Source organism: Alosa alosa, chromosome 22 (genome assembly GCF_017589495.1).
Source record: "Alosa alosa isolate M-15738 ecotype Scorff River chromosome 22, AALO_Geno_1.1, whole genome shotgun sequence".
NCBI classification, from domain to species: Eukaryota; Metazoa; Chordata; class Actinopteri; order Clupeiformes; family Clupeidae; genus Alosa; species Alosa alosa.
The window spans coordinates 16,483,907-16,505,182 of record NC_063210.1 but is presented as its reverse complement, the minus strand read 5'-3'; the positions used below and the strand labels follow the sequence as shown (position 1 = coordinate 16,505,182).

At 39.4% G+C, this 21,276-nt stretch overlaps 2 protein-coding genes across 4 annotated transcripts; one reads left to right on the top strand and one right to left on the bottom strand.

Moving 5' to 3' along the window:
- Positions 1-2,212: 2,212 nt before the first annotated feature.
- ankrd1b (ankyrin repeat domain 1b (cardiac muscle)) lies at positions 2,213-17,673 on the top strand. Of its 3 annotated transcripts, XM_048233534.1 has the most exons (10): positions 2,213-2,331; positions 4,297-4,378; positions 13,673-13,813; positions 13,979-14,104; positions 14,223-14,330; positions 14,436-14,534; positions 14,909-15,007; positions 15,300-15,398; positions 15,537-15,635; positions 16,981-17,673. In XM_048233534.1, exons 1-10 carry the CDS (start codon positions 2,318-2,320, stop codon positions 17,077-17,079), a joined length of 966 nt encoding a protein of 321 aa, XP_048089491.1. In that variant the 5' UTR covers positions 2,213-2,317; the 3' UTR covers positions 17,080-17,673. The 3 variants fall into 3 exon arrangements, with proteins under 3 accessions (XP_048089491.1, XP_048089494.1, XP_048089493.1); XM_048233537.1 differs by lacking the exons at positions 2,213-2,331; positions 4,297-4,378 and adding an exon at positions 10,797-10,868; XM_048233536.1 differs by lacking the exons at positions 2,213-2,331; positions 4,297-4,378 and adding an exon at positions 13,040-13,166.
- On the bottom strand, positions 17,595-21,245 carry rpp30 (ribonuclease P/MRP 30 subunit). The gene is made up of 11 exons (XM_048233538.1): positions 21,117-21,245; positions 20,727-20,782; positions 20,585-20,641; positions 20,413-20,478; positions 20,215-20,283; positions 19,937-20,026; positions 19,656-19,772; positions 19,527-19,556; positions 19,092-19,129; positions 18,711-18,790; positions 17,595-18,133 (listed from the first exon to the last, which is right to left on the bottom strand). Exons 1-11 carry the CDS (start codon positions 21,208-21,210, stop codon positions 18,006-18,008), a joined length of 825 nt encoding a protein of 274 aa, XP_048089495.1. The 5' UTR covers positions 21,211-21,245; the 3' UTR covers positions 17,595-18,005.
- Between the last annotated feature and the right edge of the window lie 31 nt (positions 21,246-21,276).

Genomic DNA, 21,276 nt, shown 5'->3' with positions numbered 1-21,276 from the left:
TCAAAGCCAGGAAAAGCTGTATCAGGACAGATTTACTGGGTTACTGTGTTGTGGACAATTATGGATTCAATGAAACATCTGTAGAATGCTGTCAGAACGGATTGGTTGGTTGGAAGCTACATGTAACTTAAATGACAAGTCCAAAATAAAGTCTAAAATCCAACTAGGCCTAAAGCAAATTTAATAACTAAGCAAAATCTATTTTAAGTTAAAATCAGCCACAAAATACTTCATGCAAACAATGGAGGGTCATCTCAGCCTAATGCTCCCAAACACAATAGCTATAGTTCAAGCACGAGACACTTAACTTATTGCATGACATTGCAATTTACCATCATATAAATGTGGTGCCCTTAGGCGTCTTCTCTGCCCCTCCGTCCCCCACTCGCCGCCAAGGCCGTCAGCATCCCCAACTCAAGGATCTGTTTCTCCTGACTGGGTTGGGCACGGGTGGATGGGAACCACAAAAAAACACAGCTGAAACGGAGATATTATTACACTCTACAGCAGCTGCGATAAAAAACATCCTACCACCCATTTGTCTTCGCTCCAGTAACATTTGATATAGTTTGTTTCTGAAATAAGGAGCCATGGCAGCACATTTTGAGGATCCTCCCCTGCTGCAGCAGCTGAGAGTATCCTTGGTATCCTTCAGTCACACCGCTTCAGCTGTAGAGTGCTAGACACATATTGTAAGTGTATTTTTTTTAAATTGCCTGAAGAAAATACTAGTATGCATGCTTAATATAAGGTTGTAAGGGCAACTTTAGCAGAAATGTAAAAGTGTAAAAGGAAAAGTAACATTGAAATAAATGTGGAAAAAAACATTTTCATCATCTGTACATTATATTTTATATGTAGGCTCAATGCCTCCACCCTCTCCAATGACCAAATTTATTTAACCAAAGACATTTTTTGTTAATTCCAAGGATTTCCTATTTGAAAATGTGGCTTAAAACATTGGATGGGACCCCAGCTACAGTTTGGATACAAAAGTGTTTATTGGACTTTAACACGTCTGTGCAATAAACACTTTTGTATGCAAAGTGCGGCCTATTTCCTTCTTTCTTATCAGTTATAAGTTTGGCTTAGCATGCACTCTAAAAAACGAATAAGAGACTGAGTGAAGCCTGCTCCTTCCACACCATTCTCTGAACCCAGATACAGTGAATAAAATCCTGAATTAGACTAAAATGAATGAATGAATGAATGAATGAATGAATGAATGAATGAATGAATGGGTGAATAGATGGATGGATGGAGGAATGAATGAAGAGGGGAAGATGGAACTCTGGATATACTTCACATACCCATGACATTTTTGGGTATTGTATCTTGTATCTGACTAATTAGTTCTCCTACAGTCATGGCTTGTAGTGTTTATAGTTGTTGTTATTGTTTGCCATTGTTAGTGTTCTGTTAAATATAGTATATTATTATTAGTAGTAATTTTTATGTTGGTTATATGACCACTTGAACTGTTCATTTCTGATGATAATGTTTATTGTTATTGTTGTACGTCGCTTTGGACAGATGCATCTACCAAGAACCATATATCTTACCCTTAAGTTCTTCAAGGTGTTGGGGAGGCCCTTTTAGGATGTGTGGATGTCAAAATCATTAACACTCAGTATTGGCCTGTGACTAGCCAACCATTTCCCATACTGATACTATGTGTTATTTTTCAAAACTGTATTGACATTTAAAAAAACTTTGAATACCATAATTCATATTGTAAATATATACTGTATGTATTTATGTATAATGTGATAAGGAACATGGTTGAGAATAGATGCTGTACAATATTGAAAATGTGTGTATGTGTGTGGTGTGTGTGTGTGTGTGTGTGTGTATGTTTAGATACCAGGGTTTCTTAATGGTTGTAAACAGAACTGAACGGTCTTACCAATAAACTAAAACCCCATTCTCACCTAATTTGCATTAACATGTAATTCGACCTCACACTTCCAACTTATTCTTATCTTTGCACACCTAAACCAATCAAAGTCAGCGTCACTCTTGCCTGACAGGCGTTCTGACGAATGACAGCAGCAAGTTCAAGTCTCCAGTGCTGGTAGAACTGGTGTCAGCCAAAAAGAGGTTTTGACCTAAAGAATGGAAGGGGTGGGGGAAGAATCTGACACTCAAGGCGTTGGACATCACCCCTAGAATTCTTGCCTGGGGCCATTTAGAGTCTGCAAAGGCAACAGAAATCACAAGAGAGGAAGCATCTGGGGACTCAAGAGCACGTGAAGAAACGTTAGCCTTTTGGGAGGAGAAGCGCACATCTGACCTTTCATCAAAGACATCCAGAAGCATGGAAATCCAAATGTAAGCCTCTTTGAGAGGTTCTTTTCCTTTGTGTGGATCAGTATGTGGGCTCTTTAGTGCATGACCCTGCTGTGTGTCTGTGAGGATGGAGATGAGTGAAGATCACTGCTAGAAAGTTAGTCATAAGCTGGGTTTCATCCAACATCATATATTTTAAGTGCATTTTTAGAAAAATCGCCTGCAGAAAATACTAGTATGTGCATGCTTAACTTAATATAATAATATCATAATAAATGTGAGTAAATCCGGTTTCAACATCTGTAGCCTCATAATACCCTATTTATGAAGGTGTAAATCATCCACCACCTCCAATGACCAAATTTATCTAACCTAAAAGAGTTTTGTTTTGTTAATTTCAAGGATTTCCACTGAGTATTTCCTATTTGAAAATGGGCCTTAAAAGTTGATTGTGAACCCAGCTACAGTGAATAAAAAGCTGAATTACACTGAAAATTCTTATGAAGGAATGATTAAATTGAATGAATGAATGAATGAATCTGAAACTCTTGAAATACTTTACACACCTATGACATACTTGGTATTGTAGTCTTTTAGGTAACACTTTAGTTTCTGACACTGTCATATCATAACCCTAACACTAACCCTAACTTGTCATGACAAAAAACGAATGGCAGAAGCGTTGTCATAAACGTTTATGACTTGTTTATAATGTTTATGACATGTTCACTCTTACCTTCAAGTAAAGTGTAACCGTCTTTAATATGAACTGTAACTGTTTTGACAATAGCATCTCAGTTTATCATGTGAGGTTAGAACAGAAGCATTCTGTATACCAATACTGAGCTCAGTTCCATCAGTTCATCATACTCGCAGAATCACTCAAGCAACACAACAGAACTCAGCAAAAGACACCAGTATTGACACCATAGAGTCCAGTACAATCCGGCTTCCGCACTGCGGAAACCAGTGTCAACAAGCAGTGATACCAATATTTGCTAATATGTTGACATGTCACAGATCACAAACATAAATCTGTTGACTAACTAGGAACATGGTAGAGGTTGACAGTAAATGTCAGTTTGTCATCAATGTTTACTGAGAATTTTGTGCACTGATTGACCCATATGTACGTTTAAGATCATGCACATGGTATCAAACTAGCAAAATGATTTAGCCTGGTAATTAAATTAGTATTAGTACAAATTAGTGTTTGTGCAAGTAATAGCTGACATAATCAGAGCCCCAGGTCAGCTGTCACATATGAAGAAAGGTCCATCAACTGAATCACTAACAGCAAAACATTGCCGAAATGGGAGATGTTTTTTTACGTCAATATTTTATTAGAATAAATCCGAGTATGAAAGACACTAATATATATACTCAGTTGCTTAGCAGCAGTTCGTCATGAAAAGATACCATTAGGTGCCTTGTTTTTTCCCTCAATTAATGTACAAGTAATTAGACCTCAAGAAGAACATCTGATGAGGCAGACACACCACACAGGCTTACTGGCTTGAATCCGCCAATGGTGAATCACTCTAATGGAAAATGAGTACTCATGTTAATTTACACTAAAAGCAAATCAATGATTCATCCAGACACACAAATACAGCATGTGCTCTAATTGGAGTTGAAGATCACTGTTTAAACAGGTTTGAGTTTGAGACCTGAAAATAAGAACAAAAACAGACAACAGATATCACCTTACAAAGACATTCATATATATGTTTTGTCATTGAAGTACACTTGTGCAGTATGCATAGATGGGGTGTACTGTTGTTGTGTCTAGGACAGATAAATAATTCTTCTCGGGTGCTCTGTTGAATCCAAACTGATTTATTGTTGAATATTTCATAACTGCTTTAGCATACATATACCATTTCATCTCTAGTCAAGACAGGAAACCATAACCTATGTATTACTCTTCATTTCTGCAATAGAAAACATCATTGAGATGAATGAGTTGACTGATCCTGGATGACGCTGATGTTTGTTTGCGTTCAGGTCAAAGTTGGCAATCTCCTTCATGGAAGAGCCTGATGTCTGGGAGTACATCTCTGAGGAGGAGGAGGAGGAGTTTCTCCAGGTATGACAAGCCCAGGACTAACCACACTCACTGCTACGTGCACACCAAAGATTCTAGAACAGAGCTCCGCTCTAGAATGTTTGGTGCACACATTTTCCTATTTGGTAGGTGTAGTTTTCTTTTAACATACATTACACTTGACACTCGACTTCCCCTGTGACACTATAGTCTTAGCTCAATGTGTCTTTATTCAACTCTGCTGACAACCATTTCATTCCAATAATTAACTTACACTGCCCAATGACCTACTTTCAAGTGTCAAAACACTTCCTCCAGAAAAAGTCAAGTCTCTTTTAATAGATAGTGCTGCTCGATCAAAGTTCACCATGTGCAAACTGATACTGATATCTGCCTCTACCTCAGAGTATCAAGCAGAGTTCTGAAATGCAAGCCTGTTGGCATGACAACACATTCACATGTTTCGGGGGTCTCTCTGACGACTATAGGTGAACAGACACATTGAGAGCGAAAGATCACAGCACAAATGGCTATGCTATAGCTATAATCTCTACCACCCTAGGCCATCATCCACAAACCCATGGATCTAGCCGCAGACATCGATAGGGCATTTTCAGAGAGGGTTTTGTTGAAGCCCATTTTTCACAGTCAGGCTGTTAGACATCTCCAAAACAGAGATGCTGTAACATTTTTACTTTGGAGAGCCTGTTGATCAGGGCAATGTAATGGAATGAAAATACATGTGCCAGTGTCACTGCACCTGACTTGGTTGCCACGGTTGTTGGCTATACCAGTTATAAAGCAGGAGCAAGTACACGTAAAAATAAAACTGTCTGTTAACGGAGCATTATTTAAAACTGCTAGAGTTAAAAGAAGCATAGATGCATGAGCTGCATACACTGAAACACAAAACCCTGGCAAGAAGTTAGGCCATAAAAAAGAACTAAGAATCACGGCACTTTTTTGGTTAAAAGTATGTGATCTAAAATAAGCTTTAATATTCATTATCAGACAATGATCAGTGATAAGAATGACATATAATCCTTTAAAATGAAACACTATATGATGCCCATCCACTCAGTGCAACAACTGTTGATGGCCACACATACCTTACTGGTCTGCGACATTTGCCTCTAAAAAAACAACTTGGGGTCATAAATGTGTCCTAGGAGGGATGCGTTCGTCAGCTAAGCCCAAAACATTACAAGGAAACCACAGCTGTTCAGGTCATAAGCACCTAGCGTTGTGTGGTCATTTGCACAAGACAGGGAAGCATGTTCTCTCCTGGCATTCCAACCCCCCATGCACACATGCACACACACACACACGCCCACCCACCTCACACCCACGGCATCATCCTGGAACAGCTGTGAACCCAGTGACACAAAAATACATGCGTGGCTTGTGGTCACACCCGGAGTCATTGGCCATTGAACTCGCATGGCCATGTCCGACAGGCTCCACATGATAGATAGATAGATAGATAGATAGATAGATAGATAGATAGATAGATAGATAGATAGATAGATACTTTATTGATCCCCAAGGGGAAATTCATAGACATCACACACAACATGCACTTACAGCAGAAAAAGTAATATAAGTATATAAATATAAAAATACTCCGTTGCACAATAGAGACAGTAGAAGATCGTAGTGCACTGTTCCACCCTCCAACATGGTTTCCATATAAGATGCCTGGCCTGTGTTTCTGTGTAACATCATATCATTAAACTATAATTTCATCTCTCTCTCTCTCGCTCCTTTAGTTAAGTGCCTTACACATAGGATGCTACAATAGCACTACTGTGCTCTGAAACCGTTATTTACAATGGCTTGCACGGCGCAAGAACGGTTTGTGCAGCGCAAGTGGCAGCTCGCCGCGCAGCTAATCCTCATGCACACCGCACAGTGGCGAACCCTCATGCACAGAACCATGTGCTAAACCCAACAGGAAGTGCAGCTCACACCGCTTCCTGTCTGAAAGCTAAATTACACTGGCCATTTAATGTCATCATGTTGCCCTTAATAATGTATAGTAAGTTAACCCTTAAAGGTGTAGGTTTTTGAACGTTCTAAGTTCCGCAACAATTGAAGGTTCTAAAATTCTATGTTGAATTCAATGAACCCAGATATTCTTTAGAACGTTCATTTCTCAACATTCTCAATAAGGGTTAAAGGAGAATTCCGGTGTGATATTGACCTAAAGTGTGTTGAAACATGATACCGAGTGTGAACGTATGTCTCATAGCCCATCTCGGCTTGTCCCCTGCACTCCAAAATCTGGCGCTAGTTAGCCGATGCTACCAACAGCTTTTTCAAAGGTGATGCTTCGGCATCGGGCTAGCCATGCAAATAAATCATTGTTTTACACCATTTACGAGGCTCAATGTATCTCCACACTTCATTGGTAGACTTCCGAGGGCCCTGACATTTAAAACGAGACATTGAGAACTTTGAAAAAGCACTGGTAGTTTAGCCTGGGTGTTCCCATGCTGCCTTGCGCGCGATTTGATTCACGCTGCTAAGGCAGCCTGGAGACCATGGAGCAAATTTTCGCCTGAGATAGGGAACCAATCACAGAAAAGGGGGGAAAGCAAGACGATGATGAGCTATGCACAGACACATTTGATAGACATCCATGGCACCCAATAAACGGATCTGGGCATTTTTTTCAAATACGAGAAAATTAACGTTTGGTTCCCAGACCACGTCTCATTGAGTGGTGGCGCTAGCCAGGCTACTGGTAGTTTACTTACAAGACGATTTATGCAGACAGTATCTTCACAAAGTTTAGCACTTGCAGCCATCTTGAAGCCATCTTTAGTCACGATAAGTCGAGCGACGAGTAAGAATGAACCAGTATGATAAGGGATCAGATTCCAAAAATACTTCTGTGGAAATGCATGGATTCCAGTTGCTGCTACTGGAAGAAAGCATTTTCTATTTTTCCCCGATAGTGGGTTTCAGCTGCTCAACAGCCCAGAGTCTTCTTTGTAGTATTTTTTTGCTGATGATGCACCAAATGTTAAGGCCTAAGTATACTTCTACAGATGTGGTCTATACACTGAACAGATGGCGTAAAATTAGTTATACATCCAGTCAGTATGGCTTCTCCATGCTGCAGCCAAATTTTGTGTCCATACAGATCTTGCGTTTGGTACTATTGTATTGACCTTGCATATTGTATCTATTTTAAACCATTTCCGGTGGCTGTCTGACTTTCAAGCAAAATTGAAAGTAAGTAAGTGAGATGAAATCACATTTGCATTTTGCCAGCAGACAAGCTCTGAAAAAGGAGTATACTTTGACACTCAGATACCCACGACCATATGACTATACAGTGTAGCTGTATTCACAGAAGTATACTCACTGCTGTACAGGTATGGAAGGAAGGAAGGGCATTTTAGCACCCAGACTCTTCTACTATGGATCCATGCTGTTGATAAGATGTGCAAAAGGCAGTTTGGCATTGTCCTCCTAATATATTCAGGGCCTGTCCTGAAAAAAAACATGTCATTGTCATCGAAAGGACATTGTCTGGATGGCAATATATGTTGCTCTAAAATCTTTATATATCATTCAGCATTAATAGTGCCTTTCCAGATGTGTAAGCCATGCAACAGGCACTAATGCACCCCGATACTATCACGGATGGGATGCTGGCTTTTGAAATGTTGACTCATAACCAGTGTTGGGAGTAATGCATTAAGAAAGTAATGTAATTACAGTAATGCATTGCTTTTTGCTGTAATGCAGTAATGTAAGGCATTACCAATACAATTTCAGTAATATTTTACTTGGTACAATTCTCAGTAACTTTAGTTACTTTGCTTTTTAATCCAAAATTGAGAAATGCTCAATTGGCACCAGAGAAGATTATCCAAGAATTAAAAAAGTAATCTATGCTGGTCCTGGAATTGGATTGCCTTGTTTAGATGACCGTAGAAAGGGAATTTGAGTTATCTGCCATTCATGCAACAGATTTAACATGGTTAGGCTATACTACTCATTTCAAGCAGTGAGAATAACTAAAATGTTGCTTTTACAGACAAAGATCATAGCTAAGATTATTCTCAAACTATTTGCATTAAGTCTACACCACTGTAAGTGAAAGGAAAGGCAACCAACAATGATGAGAACCATTTAAAGTCAACATACAATTTCACTATGGCTATATTTTACTATATTAACTTGTGAGTGACCTTTGGCCTTTGGGCCCTACATTGTTCCTTGAGCCATAACTGCAACCATTATATTGTTCTTTTGTTAGCCTTAAGCCTCGCTCAGTCATTATGCCATACCACATCACCTCTTGCCGTGTAATGAGCTGCATTGAACACATGAAGAATTCCATATTTCCTGTTATTTTGGTGAAAGTAATGTAAACGTAGTGTAATGCCTTACAATTCAAAGACAGTAATATTGTAATGTAACAAATTACTTTGAGATGACAGTAACAAGTAATAAATAATGCATTACGCTTTTGAAGTAACTTGCCCAACACTGCTCATAACAGTCTGGTCCAATCTAACTGCTTCTTACTTCTTACTTCACACAGGAGATAAACTGAAACACTGTATTACAGTCATGCCAGTTTTTTTTTTATCTCAAATCTGACCTTTCCATGACTCTCAACTGGGTACCCAGGGGTGGGAGAGTCATTTGATTATGAGCATTGTGACAGTGACCTCTGACCCCGGGTAATAGCCATTTATAGATTAACAAGGGTTAGAGAAATCTGAGCGAGGGGGGTACGTAAAGGTGGGTGAAAAACAGCCCTGGGGGTTGTTCAGAGGCACCACAGGTCACTGGCCGTAAAGTCAGAAGCCAACGGGTTTCGTTACAGATTCAGTTTTACAAGCCACCTCATCATGGCACCCTGAAGTAGATTCTGGATGGTTGACCTCTGCTCTGGAAAAAAGTACCAGAGTACGAGTAGTAGACCTGCACCACATGCACATCTGACACACAAAGCAGCGTTCCCTCACATTTGCAGAACCGTGAGAAGAGACAGCAGATGTGTAAGTAAGTATAAGTATAAGTATATATACTTTTTTTAACCCCTTGAGGGAAATTTGGTCTCTGCATTTATCCCAATCCGTGAATTAGTGAAACACACACAGCACACAGTGTACACACAGTGAGGTGAAGCACACACTAATCCCGGCGCAGTGAGCTGCCTGCATCAACAGCGGCTCGGGAGCAGTGAGGGGTTAGGTGCCTTGCTCAAGGGCACTTCAGCTGTGCCTACTGGTCGGGGTTCGAACCGGCAACCCTCCGGTTACAGGTCCGAAGTGCTAACCAGAAGGCCACGGCCTGCCTCTCTGTATGGCAGGGGCTCCCAATGTATACATCTGCGGGTAAAATTGGCGCACTTGGAATTTGTCGGGGTATGACCCTATCTGCAGGTCAATGGAATGGTCATTTGCACAGTTGAGATTGTGAGAAAATCAGTCATAAGAGGTTAAGGTTCATCCATGACACCACTTACGACAAAACTGAATGTGGAAAATTCCTGAGTGAAATGTGTGAAAGTGGTGATGAAATTATTTCCTTGTTGTTAAACAATTTTGCATAAATGAATAGCATAAAAATAGAATATTTTTGTGTCCAACGTTATTTGGAAAAGAGCTTACTAATTTGACAATTTGATAGCATTTTCTTTCAGCAGAAAAAAAAACATTTAAAAGACTTCAAAAAACTGCAAACTATACAATATGAACAGACCTACTACATAATACCAAAAAAGTCAAGTGGATTACGGAATACCGACATGTTCTGTCCCGCTAGGCTTTCCCCCTCCTACAAACATACAATACAAACAACCTATGTATAAGACACGTCTGTCTACTTGACATTCTCTCTGTGATATCCAGTCTATAACATACTTTAACATCGAAGAGACGATGTCTGCTATTCCACCAATGCAAGTAGTCGTGTCTCACACCCTTTACTGCTTGTCAACATGAAAATATGTTGTCCTCTTATGCCAGTACAAGTTCCCATTCCAGACGTAAATATACACCTGATGCTTGATGGGCAAAGATAGTTCACTCGTCCCTCGCTCTTAAATGCCTTCAGTGTTTTTACCACTGAAAAGTTCTTCTGCCAGGTACCAGACACTTTTGGGTGGAGAACCTTTTCAATTTCATATACAAACCCCACACAAAAAAGTTTAGTGAAAGATTCACGAAGATTCATACTTTCAGTAGGCACGATATTGTGAGACAACCTTTTCAATGAGACGTAATGAAAATGTTAAATCCTAACTACTAACCAAGTGTATCTATCCAAGTGTAACAAGGGATTAAGATGGGCTGACAGGTCTGGCAGGACAAGCAACATGTGGGATAACTAAAAAAGGACACACTTGATTGGGTGTAACTTTTGCGCAAGGCTTGACTGGAATGTTTATCTAGCGCCTCAACGATTAAGTTCCATCACTCCGTTGTAGGCACCACATAGTGTGCAACAGCCAACAGAGCAACAGAACTCTTCTGACTGTATGGATCTTGAAACTGCAGAAACTGTAAATATAAGCAATTTGTAAATATGAATCAATTAAGTGAATCATTTTTAAATGATGTTACATGATGTCTGCTCCATTGTCAGGGTAAAAAGCTCAAATGCATGCTTATGGCTTATGCATGCTTAAGCTAGATTTCACTTCATGCAGCATTACGACAGCTTTTTTTGAAAAACACACTTAAACATGTAAAAAGATGTTCCATTTTTACTTGAACCCTCGCAGGATCAAAAGAGTATATATACTTATACTTTTTGTCCTTTTTGGTCAAAAACACATCCCAAAAAATTTAGTCCAGATTGTTTTGCATGCAAGTTATGACTGGCTTCTGAGTTGAGTGTGTACATATCAGAACATGAGCATGCTGAATTGAGATGTTATCTACGACACTTTAATGTCTCTATTAGAATACACTGCGCTGTTTATGCTCTGCATTAAAATCTTATCACCTCACTCCATTTATGTTGTTCAGATGATCTGGTCAAGACAGGCTTTGATATTCCATAATAAATGGGACAGCATCTAGCTGTGGGGAAATCTACTTTTATCACAATATTTTAAACAGCAGCTGCCAGCACAGTACCTTGACAGCAGAACGATACAATTAGGCTGAACTTGATAAAAATACATTTTGTATCACACATTAATCTCAGTTTGTGGGTTTTTTTTTGTGGTAGTCTAATACTTTTTGAGCAGCACGCCATCAAACATAGGCTTTCAAGGGGAAGATCAGGTGAAATTATGTTTTTGAATTTTTCTGTTTATTTTTCTGTTGTTTCTTCTTTCTTTATGTTGATTAGTCACAGTTTTCTGGGAAGTTCAAACAACATCTATGATAGCAATCTTCATGTTAGAATAGAAGCACCAGATAATCAGGACTGCTGAAAAGTGGGTTTCCAACAATTTTGCAAATTTTCCATTAACCGGTCAATTTTGATGTTCCAGCCTGCTAAGGAAGAGCTCTGTTGCATGTTTGAGAACCTTGTTTCAGACTCATTTAGTGTTGCGTCCACTGGTTATGGTTACATCTTCATATCTCGATGCCACTGAGATATTTCTCTCGTAGTAAACTCCTATCTGGCTATGCCACCCACCTCAACCAGCTAAAGATAGCGTGGCTGACGTTTTGAAATGAATGAAATTGATTTGACATTTAAAACACAGGGTCCATGACAGTAAATCCTCAAGAGGTCTCGACATTAACGAGAGTATCATTCATATTTTGACTTCATTTGGTGTTTTACAAGGCCAGGTACAGCGTGTACTTGTAAAAATGGCAGCTGTCAAACGTCCTGACTCCTCCAAAACACTCATTAGTGTCTGTGATTTATCGGCTCGCGGGATTAAAATAGTCTCAGGTAGTAATGCTTTAATCGGGGACACTTGAAGTGATGCGATAGCAGAAACCCAAGAAGAAGAAAACAAACTAGTAAAAATATCCATTAGCATGCCGCAGAGGAAAAAACAGGAAGTATGAGACATAACTGAGAGTTCTCAATCTAGATCTCTTTTTCTTTTTTCTCTGTGTCCAGTCTATTTCCTCATATGTACCTTAGGCATCAAGTGAATCTGTGCTTATTTACCTATTTTAAAGGACCTTTAATCATAAAAACCTTGCAGCACAATCCCCAGTCAGATACAAACATTAGTCATAGACCCTGTCAGACAAGTTGCTCCACTGAGAAATCTATAAGCCATGTCTTCCTCTTTCATTCGTCTGGCAGTCTGTATCTGTGTAACGTATCGGTGTCAGGGAGCCAGCTGTTGGTGGCAAGCGTGACAGGAGTAGCATCAGAGTTTAAGGTGGAGAGAACAGAAAGAAGAAAGAAGAGAGAGAGAGAGAGAAAAGAGAAGAAAGGAAAGGAGAGAAGAGAGGGACCGAACGGTGTAGCCATTGCATTGCCATGCTCTTTGGTCACTCAGAGTAACTGGGGTGGGGGGGTTACACTCATGTTTCACACCCAATCCTGTCACTGAGAGCAGGTCACATCCTCTACATACTCCTGCCTTCCCAAACGCTCTGTTGACATTAGGTCATGCTCAGCCCTGTACTCGATATGACTGACTATGTCCTTTATCTGTGATGATGTTTGTTGGGGAGGGGGATGGTTTGGTTAGCACATGACTTCATACCTCTGTACTCACACTTAGGTATATAAGACATTGAGAGAGGCGGAGACTCTACAGAAATATTTGACACTCTTCTGGGGAGTTGAGCGAGGTCTCTGGATTAACACTTAGTAGTGGACAAGAGAGCGCAACACAATCTTTATCATGGGGATGCTTGGCTTTGAAGAGCTGGTAATGGGCTTTATTTGTGTGCAGCATAACTTGTATGTTTTACATTTGTGTGTTTTCAAAATGTTTTACACGTTTCGATTTAAATTTAGATTGAATGTGATTTTGTATGCTTTATTTTTAAACATTGCTCATTACAGTATCACTTTTTTTGCAATCACGACATTTTTGGTTAGGGGGTTATTTCTTGTTCTTAATCCGTTGATTTCTCTGTTCTAATGGCAGTAGCTAAAGCTAATGTGAAAAAGTAAGAATGGTGATCTTTTTCTCTACTCAACAGTAACTTCAAATCACAGTTACAATGAGGAAACAAAAAACATCTGTCCGAAGCTGCAGGGCAGGGAGAAAAAAAATCAGACTGAAATATGGAGATGTTTTATCTCAAACATTTGCGGCTTCGTTAGGGAGACAAGAGCTGTCTTCCTTTCTCTCTGATGCACACTGTTCCCCTTTGGTAAAAAGCCTAGCTAATAGACTCTGCCTAATGAAGTCCTTTATCTGGTCATTAGGTTACCGGCAAGACATGTGGGATCAAAGAGCCAGAGGAGGCTGACAACCAGCAGTTTGCTACTGGAGAGTACGAGACATCTGTTAGCCAAGAGAAGCAGGATGACCTGAGGTCCAACAGAGACCTTTCAGATGGCCATGAGGTAAGCAGCATTTAGCTGACTGTGTGGGGCTACTCATTTAAGAAACAGTTAAATAAATAAATAAATAAATACATTCACCAAATATTCATATTTATATGAGTAAATACATTCACCAAGAATGTATCATTAAAGAGATTAACCTATTTGGGCATTTGCATTTAACAGAATGACAAGGTTGGCCACCTAAAAGCCGACTACCTAGACGACCTGCAGAAGATTCTAGAACTTAAGAAGAGGAGGAGAACCAGGAGAGTTCCAGTCAGAAAGCACAAGCCTGCACCTGAGATTGTTGTGAGGCTCGCAAGCACACCTATAATCATCTACAAGGCTCAATATATTGCTGTCATTTTTGAAAACAAATTTACAGTAAAGGAGTTGACAGCCAATTTTTCCCACTATCACCTCACAGCCATATTATGTGGATGAAGATGATTTCCTGAAAGCTGCTGAGGAAAACAAAATGGCCATCATCGACAAGTACCTCGAGAAGCTTGGTGACCCAAACACCTGCGATAATGTGAGTCATTTAACACAGAGTTGGCAGAGAATAGGCACCCCTGTCTCCATTCTCAGCGAATGATGCATCCTCAGCATCAATCTTTTTTCTCTTTCCACTTCACAGTTCAATCGCACTGCACTGCACAAGGCCAGCTATAAAGGCCACGTGGACATTGTCAAAAGACTTCTTGAAGCTGGGGCAAGGGTCGAGCAGAAAGACAAGGTAATGTTAAAACAGATATATGCTACTGCCATACTGGGGTAGTATTGAATTTCTTTTGTTTCTAGCACTGTTGTTGATGTTGACGATAATATTGATGATGATAATGATTAATAATGATTATTAATGATGATTAATGCTGCTAAATAATTTAAATGTGATAGGCCTACATTTATTTTCTCTTTTTTACTTATTTCTCTTCTTTTCCTGATTTTGTATTTATTGGTTTGTAATTTGCTTGGGATAAGCTGCTATTAAATACAGCAAGTATACCATCCAATGTCAGACATCTATGCTGATCATTTGCCACACTGTCTTTTGTGTTACTACCGGTATCTTTCATATTGGCTTGTGCGATCTTTTTTTTTTCTGGCCAGCTGGAGTCCACTGCTCTGCACTGTGCCTGTCGAGGAGGAAGCCTTCCTGTGCTGGGGCTCCTGCTCAACCATAATGCCAAAATCACTGCCCGAGATAAGGTACGAGAGACACGCCCAATGCTAGAGCTCCAGTTGTTCTTTCTGAGTTTCTTTTCTTTAACAGTTGTGGTTCTTAACAGTTACTAGGTTTTACCAGTTATTAGACTTCTGCTATTATAAGGAAAACAAGCACTTTGAATTGAATTGAATCTATATCAAATATAGCTCACTATCCATTTTTGCTAAAAATTATTGATGCTGTCCTATGTTACTCCAAGCATCATGTCTGGCCCTGTGAGGCTGCCACTGTTCTAGATTTCTTTTTTATTCCCCCTCTCTCTCTGTCTTTCAGCTGAACAGCACGCCCCTACACGTCGCTGTAAGAACCGGACACTACGAGTGTGCTGAACACCTCATTCACTGTGGTGCAGACATCAATGCCAAAGACAGGGTAAATAAGGGGGGGGCGGTCACAGAACATAGGGTGCAACCTTTATGGGCTGTGATTAAAATAGACTTCGGGGAATAGTGAGATCATTGATGATGTGGATGATTGTGGTCAAACACGTGGTCGTGTTTTTTGACACAGGATGGAGACACACCAATGCATGACGCGGTCAGGCTCAACAGGTTTAAAATCATCCAGCTGCTTCTGCTGCATGGAGCTAACATGAAAATGAAAAACTCGGTGAGTATTCTGTAAACACACTATATTACTTGTTTTAATGCAATTCACCACTACTCCACAACGGTACTGGCTGACTGACTTCTTTTAGAATCACAGAAACAGTCTGAACAGAATGTACAGTCTGAACAGTCAGCATAAATGACTTCTACATGATTTTTCTAAACATGTGGCGAGAAGTATGCCCAAGGATTTCCATCAACTCTGTGTCAGTGGTTTTGACAACAGTGACACCTAGTGGATTCATCAGTCCAGGAACACTGACACATGTTTACTAAAATTATGTTATTTAAAAATGCAGATTAGCCATAATCTATACTCATATATCCATTTTCAAAAATATTGGGACACCGCTGTGTAAAATGCAAAACAAAAGAAAAACATGCATGTTATATGTAAACCATATAACCATTTACGGTAATTGAGAATAGTGAGAATAATAAAAACAGTCTCTTAACATTTGGGAGCAAAAGAGACCAGTTGCTAGATTTGAAATGAGAATGAAATGTGTCCCATTCTTGCCCGATTTAGGATTTCAACTGCACAACAGTGGGATTTCTTTATTGTGTTTTGTTCCATGATGCATCAAATGTGACAGGTCTGGACTGCAGACAGGCCATTTTAATGCCTTGACTCTTTTACTAAGGAGCTATACTGTTGTAATATGTGCAGAGTGCAGCAAGGCATTGCTTTTCCGAAATGTTCAAGGCTTACCCTGACATTTTTTTATCTGGATGGCACCTTATGCTACTCAAAATGTATATCACTCTGCATTTAATGTGCCTTTCCAGATATGCAAACTGCCGATGCCATGCACTAATGCCCCCCCCCTCCCCATACCATTATAGAGGCCAGTTTTTGAACTGAACAGTACTAATAAGTTGTCCATCTTGTCTTTAGCCTGAAGGATGTAGAGTCCATGATTTCCAAAAACAATTCAACATCTTAATTGTTCTAACCATGAGACAGTTATCCACTTCACCTCGGCCTATCTTACATTAGCTGGGGGGCCCAGATAAGACGGTGGTATTTATGATCATGTCTAAATATGGTTTCTTCTTTGCATGGTAGAGTTTCAGCCAGCACTTATGTATAGATCGTCAAACTGTGTTCATAGACAATTTTTATTGAATGTTTTCCTAAGCCAACAGGAACAAATGGACATTTTTTTTTGACATTTCTTCACTTTTAAGAACCCCAAGCATCAGGATATAACAGTGTCTGACTCATTGTCCCACTACAGAGAGCAGAAAACAATAGTTTGACATGGGCATCAACTACCACAGCATCAGTCCTTTGTTTCTTTTAACAATTTTGAGTTTAAACCGTTTCGTTTCTCCATCTCCAGGAGGGGAAGTCACCAATGGACAGTGTCCATGAGTGGCAGAGCGGGGCGAAAAATCTGCTGGACAAGTTCAATGAAGAGAAAGGCTCCTCTCCAAAGTGATTTGTGGAAGATTCCAGAAGCTATTTGCAAGACCTGCGATGGCTATTCAGATATAAGTGTGATGTTTGTGTGAGTGAAATCGACAAGGGCAAAGTCGTTCTTGTGCTCGCAGTTGGCATCTACTGCTAGCATTTTGATTCATGTCAGCTGCAGTAGGCTTGAGTTAGACTTTGAGTTTTGAACCAGGATTGCTGCTTCGTGAAATTGTTTGAGTTTCATAATATCATTAATGGATAAGATGGCAAGAGTGATACGTGATTCTGAAAGATTGGGGGTTTGTTACAGATAATGGTGGGACTTCAAGGTTGGTTCTGAAGGAATTTTTGAAGGTTGTATACTCACATGGATTCTACAGCATGTCTCCTATTGTTAGGCAGATTGTTTACTTTTTAATAATTTGCTAACATATGTTAAAGTAGCATTTAGACTTTTTGGTAATGTTTGGGAATTTACTGAGGTCAAGGAATTAAAACTGTTTTGAAATACGATGATCTTAAAGGACAATGTATAGCATATTTCTTTGTACAATATTTGATTTATTTTGTAAATTTTGCGCTTTGTGCTACATGAATAAACAGAAAATATCATGGATAAGCATCTTTTTTTTTCTATTTTTACAAAAACATCATCATAAATAACATACATACAAACCACTTCCTCATGTTGTGTGATGGGTCTAATGAGAGAATTAAAGACGTCAATAAAAACAAAAAGTCACCAGTGATAGGTCCACACTGGCACTCTTTTGGGGTTATACTATAACTCAAAACTACTAAACAGATAATCATCTCATGTGTGGACATCTGTTCAATACATAGCTGTTATACAGTACAAATTCATACATTTATCATACAGATCTGACATTATGGTCATCTATCTTGAGGACATTGTAGTCTAACGGAAGAAAAGACAAGAATGTGGGTTTACTAATGCTCCATCTTGACTCTCTTTGAGGCAGGGATCTCACGCCCATCCTCCTTCTCCTCTGATGATGTGGGCGCAGGCTGTGGTTTCTTCATGGTGCGAATGATCCCGAAAGCAGTTGTTCTTGTCTCTGTTCATACAACAACACTGAGTCAGTATTGCTATTTAAAATACCTTTGAAACACCAGCTGTGATGTCCTGCATCATAGTCAGCAGTGTAATCGTTTAAGAATGCGAGCACTTTCCACATACGGTGTGGTTTACAATGTACATTTAAAGCAACACCAAAGAACTTTTCCTCTGTCGCACGCACACTATTTGTTTATCCAGAGCGGGTTTGCAAATAACGATGTCCACAGACAAGGTAGAATATGTTGCATGATTTTATGAAAGTACGATGTATTGCGACGTCAGATGCAAGTCAAATTTGTAGTTTCTTATGTCTCATTCCATCGAACTACAGATCCGATAGATGGCCGCAAAGCGAATGCAGAAGTGCCGTTCACCTGGTTACGAGTTGATGAACCACTGAAACGATTTTGAAAACATTATATTAAGGTACAAAAACTCTTTGGTGTTGCTTTAACTCAATGTACAATGTAAACCACAATGATAAAATCCTATTATGATACTTTATGCACCCCATTTCCTTTTTTAATGTGGACATAAACCATGTCAATGCAGATCAGTACTTTTATGACTCTCACCTCCGTTTATCACCACAGAACGACAGTTTGTAGAAACAGCTGCTTTGGCATCTCCTTCAGATAACCCAAACACAATCCCTCTGATCATCTAAGCTCAGGTAACAACAAATGTATGTCTGAACACTTCCTCAGTCACACATAAATACACAAACACACAGGTATGCATAGACACACACAAGCACACGCTGCTGAATTCTTCATTAAGAAAATAAAGTAATTCATTAGCAATGATTTTTAGACAATAAACAATAGCTCTTATCATGAAACTAATAACTCATAAATAAAACTTTCTAACTTCAAAAACTGATGCAATGATGTTTGTTAAACTGGTGTTGCTGCATTTGGGGGTACACACACACACACACACCAAAAAAAGGATACAAATTGGCAATATCATATGGCCCTCGCAATTCCAGAGGCTAAGTTGTAGGGAAAGAAATTCAAGATTACACTTGAAGATTACACATGCAAATACCCATTCAAACTTGAGACCTCATCTGCAAATTGCAATTTTGTGTCTGGCTACTGTACTGTTGGGTTTGAAAATTACCCAATTTTCTCCCTATCTTACCTTGTTCCTGTCAATTGAGTAATTCTTTGAGTGGCACAATACACAAACAATGTACATAATCAAAATGATTCTACATGTGATACTACAAGAAAAACTATAACAGTATACTCTAAAAACGAATGTGTTGGAAACAACACAAACCGTGTTGTCCCTATCTGGACACAGATGTGTTAAAAACAACGCAAGTACGTTTTAATAGTGTATGCATGCTCTGAGGAATAGAAAACACAAAAAAGAGATCATACCCTTTCTGCACCACTTGACAAAATGACGCCCTGTTAAAAGTGAATACAGACCCATGTTAAGACTACAGTCTGCTAATTTAATCTGATTTACCCTTGTTTGTGTGTGTGTGTGTGTGTGTGTGTACATACTTTTCCTTTGCATGTCTCCATGAGGCCCAGGGAATTTCCAATGGTGTATCTTCTCATGGTAGAATCTCTGATGGCTGGTGTGTATACGATCTCAAAGAACACTCCCCGATCAATAGCCTAGCAACAAGGTGACACTCGCATAAAAACACAATTTTATTTTATGCCCAATACAATCATGAAAATAACACAGAGGGACAAAACCATTAAGTGTGATAAATTATTGCTCATAAATCACAATAAATGTTCAAGAGACTGGGGTTACCACGATAATGAACACTTACACCATTGACAGGGGCTCTTTTGAAATGGAATGGCTGCTTTTCAGTCACGGTCACACAAATGATGTCAACCTCGAAAGTCATACAGGCCGCCTGGGTCAAAGGAAGGAAGTTCAAGGTCATGAGAAATGTGAAAATAGCACGTAAACACAGCTAGCAACAACACAACCATCTCCATATAAACTCTGGATGACAGACTGTATGCTTGCAACATTGTGAAAGTAACATCGGCGTCACTATACATAACAACACACATAAAGGTACTCTCTGGAAGAACATACGTGGAATAACTTCTCAGTCTTCGGCAACACAGCCACCAAGTCAAACGCTTTGTATTCTGTGGTTGGCCTCTACAGGGGAAAAAAAAGAGGAGTAAGTTGGCTTGGTCAATCTCAGTGCCACACTTGCAACAATTAAGCTGTAATTTGTTGGCGGTGTAAAATAAAATAAAGTAGAAACAACACTGTACACTGACTTACAAAATGGCTTGGATCTGTTGCAACCACTGTTAAACGGTTTAACACCCTAATAGGTCTGGACCTCCCCTAGAAATTATTAATAATAAAAAGTAACATTCAGTAACATTTCTCTACCACTACACAATGGCTTAAGGTTTCATGTAAGTGTTAAGTAAAAAAGCACCACAATCACCTGTACAACAGGCAACTTGTCGAAAAGATCTGAGATGCTGGTTGGCTTTGGAATTTCCTAAATGATGACAGAATGGAATTGAATGTGGCACCAGCACTGACATTCATTGCGTATTGCGTTATTAAGTTAAGTATTGTCTTACCGGTTTCTTCTGCTGACTCTCTAACGTGTAATTTATAGCTACTGTGGAGTATCCAACTGTAAAACAAACAATGCATAGTTGTAGAACCTACAAAGTTGCAGCTGAAGTTTTGATGGCACTCCAATTAAAACTCGAACTTCACTACTGCATGCAACTAATCATGCAATATATTAGGTTAAACGATAATGACATTAAAAGATCAACATGACAGTGTATGAGTTTACAGGTAACACCCATCAATTTGCAGGTAAATTAGAAAGAAATCCATCTTAGCCTTCATCTAAGCTAACATTACCTCCTCTACAGTTAGCAGTAACGTTTTCAACCAGCACGTAGGACGTAAGGCATGTTATACTGTGTTCATTTCTACTGAAACTAGGTCACACTTACGATGAGCAGCAGTTTCGATTATGTTTTGGAGCGTTTTCTTATCTTTTGTAAAATTGATGTTCAAATCCATGAACGTAGCCATTCTGCAAACCATGTGTGTTGAAGTTACGACAGGAACTATGGGAGGTGTAGTTTTGCGTGCCAGATGAGACTACAACAT

What these genes read in the sequence shown, in the direction of transcription:
- ankrd1b (XM_048233534.1), top strand. An exon ending in AGCCTGCACCTGAGATTGTT is followed by an intron (nt 14,105 to 14,222) that starts GTGAGGCTCGCA and finishes ATCACCTCACAG; the next exon opens with CCATATTATGTGGATGAAGA. An exon ending in AAATCACTGCCCGAGATAAG is followed by an intron (nt 15,008 to 15,299) that starts GTACGAGAGACA and finishes TCTGTCTTTCAG; the next exon opens with CTGAACAGCACGCCCCTACA.
- rpp30 (XM_048233538.1), bottom strand. Translation starts at nt 21,210, where the DNA reads ATGGTTTGCAGAATGGCTACGTTCATGGATTTGAACATCAATTTTACA. An exon ending in AATCGAAACTGCTGCTCATC is followed by an intron (nt 20,783 to 21,116) that starts GTAAGTGTGACC and finishes TTTGTTTTACAG; the next exon opens with TTGGATACTCCACAGTAGCT. An exon ending in CAACAGATCCAAGCCATTTT is followed by an intron (nt 20,284 to 20,412) that starts GTAAGTCAGTGT and finishes TTTCCCCTGTAG; the next exon opens with AGGCCAACCACAGAATACAA.